Below are 9,325 nucleotides of genomic sequence, written 5' to 3'. Positions count from 1 at the left end.
GGTTAGGTCTTGTTTTCAAGTACGAAAATATTAATAGTTGTTCAAAATCTTCATATGTCATGTCTAAATGAATCCGAACGTGGAGCTCTTTTAAGAGATTGGGTTACTTTTTCTCAAGTTTTATCTCATTTCATAAAACTGAAAGATATTGGACACATGTAGAACACTAACTCGATCTCTGTTAATTATGACCCAGATAACGCATATATATGTATATGTGTGTGTGTGTATATAGTCGTTGATCCTTTCAAGGTTCTATCTTCAATCGATGATGATCTATCTGGGTTTTGACTTTGTTGATAATAATGATTTTAGTTAATCCATTAAAATTATCGCTGCGACTGCCAATGATCGATTGCTTTACGACTCTAAATTCCGATTGGGAACAGAACAAAGTATTGATAAATTCAGCCGACATTAATTAATTAGTTTGACTTTTAGCCTTCAGATGTTTGATTCTTGAAGGTTAGAGAGGAAATCTTATTGTTGCCCATTTTGTCAAAGTCGATGGCCTTTTATTGCTTACGATGGTTTAGTTATCTGTTGTTGGGCAGGCATGGTTTCTCCACCATTTGCCCTGTGTCCATATTTGCACAAACCCATCGATAGCTTTTGGGTTGGGATTGCCTGGCTCTCGAATGGTGGCAACAACTACTTTCCAAACAACATGCATGGCACCAGGCGACTAGTACTTTTAAAGCTGGACAGCAACAAGGACTTCCGAAGACCCTCTCCTTTATATGGTGCCATGCATTGGGTCGTAAATATAGTATATTACGAAACCATATATTGGAATAAGAATTGCATTTGACCAGCAAAAACAAAAACATAAAAAACTTGCATAGGAGAAATGACTTAAACTTGTTCATCTAATACTCACCATTGGTAAGTGGCATTATATATATATATGTATTCAGAGATCAAGAAAATAAAGCATTTGCATACAGTTATTGGGTAGATTGCTCGCGCGCATGCATTAATTGCAACAAGAAGAGGCTGACGGCAGTTACAAGGGGCCTTAACAACATTTGCATTTAAAATGAAATGAAATGAAAATTATTATATCATCACAACAACAGAGATATGCTTATTGTTTTGGGTATATTAAATGATAGCAGCAACAATAGAGAAGAGGGCCTTAACCGGAGCCCCCAACGAGGGCCTTGAGCTTCTTGATCTCCGCAGCATCAAGCACGGTCGCCTTCGCCAACAACTCTGTCGGCAAATCGTTCCCAAACAAGGCATTATTAACGAACTGGAGGCCGGGACTCGAGCTGCCGAAGCTCACCAGCACAAGAGCTTTCCTGTTCCCGGAATTCACAAAAAAATGCAGCAACCCTTGCGGGAAAACTATCATCTCCCCCTTCTTCAGGGTCTTGACGTAAACTTTGTTCGCCGTTGTAGATATCAGCCCGGCGGTGATCGTTCCGGAGACGACGAATGCGATCTCCGACCCTCCGGGGTGGCTGTGCAGGGGCACAACGCCGCCCACCTCGAGGTCAGCCCTGGCCATGGAGACTCTGAGCCCATTCAGCCCCACGAACTGGTCGGCGAAGGCGGTGGATGTGGCAGACTTGGTGAGGTTTGAGATGGTGCCGGGGCTGGCCAAGCCGGAGTAAACAAAGTCATCGACGGTAACTTTATTGGGGTCCTTGCAAGAGTAGCCTGAAGGTCCATCGGGGAGTGATAGGTCTGCAACACAGAAGTCGAGCACCGAAGCTTGGGAAGAAGAGAAGACAAGGAAAGAGATGATGAAGAGGATTGGGAGAAACATCTTAATGGGGTTTGAGTTTGAATTTGATTCCATCGATCTGTGTAAGGGAAGGTGTGCTCCAGTCACGTATATATATATATATATATATATAGGATGATGCCGAGACATTAATTAATTAATTATATATAATTTTAGGATAAGATAAGGGGCAGGACATAGCTAGCCATCTAGCTTGTCTGCTGCATATATGTGCATGCATGCCTACAATTAAGATTTGAATGGGAGACTTAGTCTGGTTAACGTAATTAGCTTTTCGTTGTATAATTATTTTCTCATGGGGAAGCATGCATGCAGTGGCAGGTGCAACCACCCAATTATAACTAGACAACATATATAACTTGCATTTTTATTCTTATGAAAATTAATATTAATATTTTTAGTCTGACTTGCATTTTAATTTCTTTGTTTTTCTATCTTTTACAAAATATTAATAATTCTATAGAGATCGCATATGCCATACGATTTTGGTTCAAAGGAATCTACCGCCGTCGTTGCTTGCCAAAATCCATCACTATTGTAAAAAAAAATATGCATGTCATAGTTGTTAGTTCCACTAGAGAAAAATATTTTGTGATCCACTATCGATTGAAGATTTGTTTTTTTGGTGTTGACGCGTTGTTTTGTGTTGTTGCGGTGAAAATAATATTAATAAAAGTAATATTTAGTATTTGAGTGTATTATATATTTATTAATGTCAAAAGTATATGAAATAAATGTCTAGTTCACATTTTTTTTTGTTGAGTTATAGATATAAAAAAAAACGATACTGGTATTCACTAAGGGAGCGTTTGTTAAAATGAGCAAGATAAGGTGGTTTCAAGATAAGATTGGGATGCTTTCCGGATCAAGATATGGAATGATCAAGATAACGCCGGGAAGCATTCCAAGATTTCTATCAGACTGTTTGTTAAATTTTTTAGAATTCACTGATAATTATATTTTTTCTTTCCATGTGTTTGTTAATACATATGATAAGCACCAAGATAAGGGTTTTTTTTACCAAAATATCCCTATTATCAAATTTATAATTAAAATAGTATTTTATGATTAATATGAATTGTCAAAAAAATTAGGATTAAAATTAAAAATAATATTTTATTTTTCAAATTCATGTCAAAAATAAATTTAAAAAGAGTTAAATAAAATATATATAGAGAGAGAAATTTAAATTTTAAAAATCAATGAAATGAATAATGTCATTTAAATTTAAAAAATTGTCAAAATATATAATAATTTAAAAATATATTAAAAAATATTAATTATAAGAGTTAAATAAATAAGATTTTTTAATAAATTTAAATATTTAAAATGCACTAAATGACATTAATTATCTTACAAGGGGCAGATAAGTAATTCAGCCTTATCTTAAAAGAGCAAGATAAATTTATCCGAGGGGGGAGGTCGGATAAATTTATCTTGAAAGGGGGAGATAAGAGGTCACGTGAGGCCTTTTCTGGAAATGGTCAGATAAGATTAATAAACACGTTGAAAATACCAAACATCCGGAATGCTTCTCATATTTAACCTTTTCTCCCTCTTATCTTGATTAACAAACGCCCCCTAAGTATTTAAATAATTATTTAAAACTAAAATCTATTTGTTTTGAGATAAAAATATATATTTTTAAGTAAAAATATCTTTAAGCAAAAAATATTGTATATCAAAAATTCAAAAAATTATGTCTTATGTCTTTACTATTTTATTTTATATCAATATATGAAAAATTACATGTTATAATATTTGTTTCTCATATCATAGTTTTAATAATTACTTATGTAAAGGAAACACATTTTTTTTTTCTTTTTTCTTTTTTCTTTTTTCTTTTTTTTCAATTGAAAGCAATTAGTTGAGCCAAGTTTACACTTAGCAAAGAATAAGTCAAAACCAGAGAAATAATAAATATCCAAACAATCCAATAGTGTATTGTAATAATTAGTCAACACGTTTGATCCATGGCCTAAATGTGTAACGACGACTGAGGAGTAGTAAAGGCGCGTTGCAAAAATATTTTAATAATTAAAACCAAGGGGGAGTTCAATATGGCACGGCACGGCACGGCACCTGACTGACGTTTTACTTTTACCTGAAGGTGGCGGCACGTGTGTAATTAACTGGTGGGCCCCTCCCTCGTGGCCCACGTGTCATATATAAATTAATTAATGTAAATGATTTTAACCTTATCAACTAACCAGAAAAATAAGATTGATATATAGCATTAATCTAGAATATTATATCCAATTGTTTTTTTTTTTTTTGGGGGGGGGGGGGGGGGAATGAAAAAAGCTCACAAAAAGTCACATTTATCAGTCTCCTCGAGGATTAGGAATGCCCAGACCAGACCAGACCAGAGAATAGCTCACCCACCATCTAGAATGACCCTAATAATAACACGTGCATTAATTTAAGACTTATTAAAGTGATAAATACATATATTCGTATAAAATGCCTCTTAAACAAGACAATTGATAAACCTAGGGCCCTTAGATATACTTCAATTACAATACCAAATTACCAACAGTAGGCACAAAATTATCTATGTGCCTCCCTCCCTCCCTCCCTCCTCTCACGACTAGTTTAGTTGAGAGAGAAATAATACAACAATAATTGCCATTGCAGCAGTTCCTCGCGGTCCTGGCTAATTGTCCCAACTACAAGCGCGACAATGGTCCATGGGTCTCGCTACCGGCGCCCAGAAAGGGGTAGTCTGTGTAGCCGATGACGGGATCCTGCGTGTAGAACGTCGCTCTAATGTACTTGTTCAGAGGTGCATTCACTTTGAATCTCAGAACCAAGTCTGGGTTTGAGATGAAAAGTCGGCCGTACGAGACCAAATCCGCGTCGCCTTCAGCGATGGCTTGTATTCCCAGTTCCCGAGTGAACCCACCGCTGCAAATGAATGTTCCCTGGTACGCCCTTCTCCAGGTCCTCATTAACATGGTTTCCTCGTCTTCACTGCCTTGTCGACCCGATTCTGTTTGCCCGTAAGCTGTGTATCGAGGCTGAGTTACATGGAGGTAGGCGAGCCTCGAGCCCAAGACGTGCTGGAGCTTGTTGAGTCTTTCGATCACTGCAAGGCCCAGGTTAAGCGGGTCAGAGTCCGTCGCATCAAGGTGATCAATGGCTGGTGAAATTCGGACACCAACACGATCTGCGCCTATGGCTGCAACGACTGCTTGAACCACCTGCATTATCAATTTGCATCGGTTTGCGAGTGAACCACCATACTCATCCGTCCTGCCATTTATTCCATCCTTCAAGAACTGGTCAATGAGGTAACCGTGAGCCCCATGAATCTCAATGCCATCAAAACCTGCACATTGTACATTCGTTATGTGCATAATACTGATAATATACGGTGGATGTTAGGACCCAGAAAAAAAATGGAGAAGAAGAATATGGGGGTCAGGTAGAAAACCTAAAAAAAAAAAAAAGAATAAATAAATAAAAGTACAAGGAGAAGGCATTTTGGGGTAATGGAGAATACCACAACTCAGAAGTCCTATCTTAACACTGCTATGCTATCTTAGACATGATAATTGTTCATTAGTTACATCCAAGTTCGAATATCAGCAATGCCCATAAAGAACCCATACGTTATGCGCAATGTTTCAAAGACAAAAATTATAAAAAAAGGTCTCCTCGAGGATAAAAGTCAAATTCAAATTCATGTGCATATGGAATGGCCTAAAATTGTTCATGACATTCTGATCCTTAAGTATTGAACTTTTTCCCTTCTTCTAAACTCATGAAAGAAAAGATCCATTTATGGTCCCTCAATGGGTCCCTTGATATTCAAGTGATCAGGGATTTAATTTCAAAAAGGTTAATCATTCAATTAAATAATAAATGAAAATGTTTGATTGCTCGTCCATATGTGATATGAATATATAGAGCATGAGAAGGCCACTCATCTTACAGGTGAAAGTTCTAAAGTAGCTCATGTAACTTGAACTTGAGACAGAGATCCATGAACTGATGTCTGAGGATCCATATTCTTCATTCGGGAAGGGGCTACCAGGAGAGGGATACCAGGACCAGACTGAACGTTACTCGGGAATAAAATACCACTGTTTACCACAATAAAGGATACCTAGGTGAGAAAGTCTGTTTCATAGGTTGTAATCTTTCACATTGGGTGCTTAGGAACTGTTTTGAGGCACTGTGTTTCTGAAGACTATTGTTAGTGTACACTATTTTTGTTATAGTTTATTGCATGGGATAATGTTGTATATATAGTAGGAATGGCGAGCCGATGCCAAGTCACAGTCATACAACTCTAGTTTGTCACCAGTTAATAGTTATCGTACTTTTGTTATATATATATATATATATATTGTCACTAATCTTAATTTATACTAAAAACTCTAAAGATTTGAAAATATATTTGTTTCTGTGTTTTTTATTTTTATTTTTATTTTTTTGAAGATTTTGTAATTAGCAAAGGAAAAAAAAGAAAAACTTGTATCATTTACTAAAAATAAGATGTTTTTTTACAATTACTTTTCTAACAGTTTCAGAAACCAATACTTAATTTCTTGAATTCATTTGTTGTGGGAATCAATAGATATATATATATATATAATGTTAAAGACGGAAATCTCACAGATTTCAATTTATGGTATAATTTGCATGACAAGAACATATGATAATGAACCTGTATGAGAAGTTGTAGTAAAGGGGTAAGACGAAACTAACCAGCTTGAATAGCATTTACAGCAGCCTGGCGATAGCGATCCACTACATCCGGTATCTCATAGGCAGACAAGGGGCGGGGGCTGGGATAAGTGGCATGTGTCCCATCCGGCATTAGTATTCTCCACCTCTTGGATATGGGCTTGCTAGTAGACGAGATGGGTGCAGCCCCACCAGGCTGGTACACTGAATGCCAAATTACAAGTCAAATATAGAAAGATGGGTCTTTACTCTTTAGATAAACAGCAAGCCAGTACTGGATCGATGAATCTGGCTTCTTACCATGGTGTGAAGCACGGCCAACGTGCCACAGTTGACAGAATACAACCGCCCCCTTTGCGTGGAGCGCATCCACTACTGTCTTCCACGCTTCCACCTGCTCCTTGGTGTAGATTCCGGGGCAATGTGGAAACCTGGTCCCCCATCGCCAAAAGGAGTTAGATTCATTCACGTAACCGACACCATAGCTAGTAGTATAAAAGACAGGCTTGGTATGTTAGTGATTTAGATTAGATAGATATACCCGGCGGCTGTGGGAGAGATCAGGGTGCCTTCGGTTATGAGAAAGCCACCGGGGGTGGATCTTTGGGTGTAGTAGTCGACATGGGCTTGCTGCGGAATCCCATTAATTGCTCTGCATCTGGTCATCGGCGCCAGAACCACCCTGCCGCAAATGAACCGAGCCAACAAGTCCACATCCTGTTACTAATCGTCCAAATTGATCAAAGATAACTAGTACAAATTGATTTTCCTGAGCTCGACGATCCCCAAATCTAAGTTACGCTCCAGAATTAGGTCACTACGTTGGTAGAAAAGGGAAATTTGCTTGGGTGCTACGGGACAAAATCAAAACGGTCTCTCCGTCTTCGCTTAAAACGATCTCTCTCGTTAACTGTAGGTTCTATAAAGTGTTTCTCTAAACACTGCGATTAAATTTGCGAGAAAAGGAGAAAGACCGGGCGGCGATCGATGTAGCGAAGAGGAGAAGAAAACAAAGAGACAAGCGGACTGACCTGTGGGAGAGGCTGAAGTTGCCCATCTTGTAGGGCGAGAAGAGGCCCGGAGCACCGTCATCGGAGGCCGTCGGTCCGCCCATTATTTGGCTGCTCGCAAGAGAGAGTGTCGATGCAGATCGAAGACGGGGCAGCGGGGAGAAACAGAGTAAGAGGCAGTGAGTCAATAATTTAAGGGCAAGGGAAAGGCACTTTAAAGGAAAGATTCCAGGCGAGCGACTATTGAGCCATGTGAAGCTCGTGCTTTTAGCTCTATGACTTCTGCCGCCGTGGATGCGAATAAGATAGTGGTCGGCCAGCCAAGGTGCGCTTGGAGTCGGTGGTGGGTCTAGTGAGGAACGTGAGTGATCATTATTTTGTTAATTAAGATATAAATAAAAAAATAAGATATAAAAAATATTTTAAATAAAAATATTTTTTTTATTATATTTATTAAATTTTTTTAAAAAAATTATGTAATTTGTTATGTTAAAGATTTTTTAGATAAATTTATCTCTTTTCCTTTAAATAAATTATTTTAAATTTTATAAATAAATTACCTTAATATAATATTATCTTACTTTAACAAACGTTATTTGGTGCATAATTATTGAAAAAATATAGTGGTCATATTCATTATTCATTACCCCAAATTGCTTGAAGAGAAATATATTTGTGGTTCTCTTTGTAGATTCAATCGAGTATATACCATTCAAGCTCTTTATTTATATTATTATTCTATAATTAAATATTAAATTTTAGTGTTATAAAATCTTAGTAATAAAGTCTTTTTAAGATATTTTTATATATTTTATTTTAAAAATAAATAATAACTATATTAATAAATTTTAAACTCATTATTTTTAAATAATATTTAATTTTATTATTATATTAAAACTTATTTTATTTTTAAAATTAAAATTTAAACAGTTAACATATCAACTGTCATATAATAAATTTTTACTTAAAAACTTTTATTTTTTGCATATCACCCATCTAGTCTTTACTTAAACAAAGACTCGCTTTTTAATTTTTATCATGTATCAATTTTTAATTTTTTTTAAATTACACTTTTAATTAATTGTTAGTTTGTCATTCCCAATTAAATGGTAAGCTTTGAAAAAACTGGTGGAACAAAGATGTGTGAAATATCAACTAAACCCAATAAATCCGAACTAAAATTTTAGGTGATGCTACCTATGAACTTGGTGTCTTTTACAAAGTGAGAATGTATCACATTCAAGATTATTACTTTTGTTTTAAAATCTTTTTCTTAATGAAAAACTTTTCTAGAGTCATATTATTTAAGTTAAGTGAGAAGAATACATCAACAATTAATTAAAAAGAGTATTTTAACAAAAAAACAGATGAGAATACAAATTTGAAATAAATTTAAAATTTGATTGTAGTATTAAAAAATAAAAATTTAATACATGATTAAAATATGATCAAAGGGGTTTTTTTTTTTTTTTTTTTACAATGGACCCTTTTAATTTTTTTTGGGCAAGGAAAATAAATGCCAAGAACATTTTTTTCTGGACAGGCTAGAAATGTGGGCTGGGCATAGATATTTTGCAGGGCTAGAGAATGTAGACTTTGATGGGTTGGCTGGGCTGAGATTAAAATGTAGGCCCAATTATATTTCAAAGATGATTAACCCAAAAACGTCAAAATCCAAGCCCAGTCCAAATTCATATTATTGGATATGTTACCCAGTAGAAGTATTACCGAATAGGGGTACATGGATATGGGTATTAGAAAAGAAATAGGAATACAAATATGCACTCAATTTATATATAGTTTTAGTTGAATTGAGATTTCATTTTAAAAATAAACAAATTAAGTTGTGCTGAAAGGGCTACTTACT

The 9,325-nt window shown here is 35.8% G+C and overlaps 2 protein-coding genes across 2 annotated transcripts; both read right to left on the bottom strand.

The window, feature by feature from the left end:
• Positions 1-920: 920 nt before the first annotated feature.
• LOC127794024 (germin-like protein) lies at positions 921-1,838 on the bottom strand. The gene has a single exon (XM_052324883.1). It carries the CDS (start codon positions 1,805-1,807, stop codon positions 1,139-1,141), a length of 669 nt encoding a protein of 222 aa, XP_052180843.1. The 5' UTR covers positions 1,808-1,838; the 3' UTR covers positions 921-1,138.
• Positions 1,839-4,035: 2,197 nt separating this feature from the next.
• Positions 4,036-7,709, bottom strand: LOC127795707 (12-oxophytodienoate reductase 3). The gene is made up of 5 exons (XM_052327560.1): positions 7,480-7,709; positions 6,990-7,130; positions 6,749-6,879; positions 6,470-6,652; positions 4,036-5,084 (listed from the first exon to the last, which is right to left on the bottom strand). Exons 1-5 carry the CDS (start codon positions 7,560-7,562, stop codon positions 4,423-4,425), a joined length of 1,200 nt encoding a protein of 399 aa, XP_052183520.1. The 5' UTR covers positions 7,563-7,709; the 3' UTR covers positions 4,036-4,422.
• Positions 7,710-9,325: the final 1,616 nt, after the last annotated feature.

The sequence above is a fragment of the Diospyros lotus genome, chromosome 2 (assembly GCF_014633365.1).
Source record: "Diospyros lotus cultivar Yz01 chromosome 2, ASM1463336v1, whole genome shotgun sequence".
Taxonomy (NCBI): Eukaryota; Viridiplantae; Streptophyta; class Magnoliopsida; order Ericales; family Ebenaceae; genus Diospyros; species Diospyros lotus.
Note: the sequence above shows the minus strand (reverse complement) of the source record. Positions and strands in the feature narration are given on the sequence as shown.

Bases quoted from the DNA above. Each gene is read 5' to 3' on its own strand.
- LOC127794024 (XM_052324883.1), bottom strand. From the start codon at position 1,807: ATGGAATCAAATTCAAACTCAAACCCCATTAAGATGTTTCTCCCAATC.
- LOC127795707 (XM_052327560.1), bottom strand. From the start codon at position 7,562: ATGGGCGGACCGACGGCCTCCGATGACGGTGCTCCGGGCCTCTTCTCG. The intron at 7,131-7,479 runs GTCAGTCCGCTT...CATTTGCGGCAG, and splicing joins AACTTCAGCCTCTCCCACAG to GGTGGTTCTGGCGCCGATGA. The intron at 6,880-6,989 runs GTATATCTATCT...ATGGGGGACCAG, and splicing joins ATCTCTCCCACAGCCGCCGG to GTTTCCACATTGCCCCGGAA.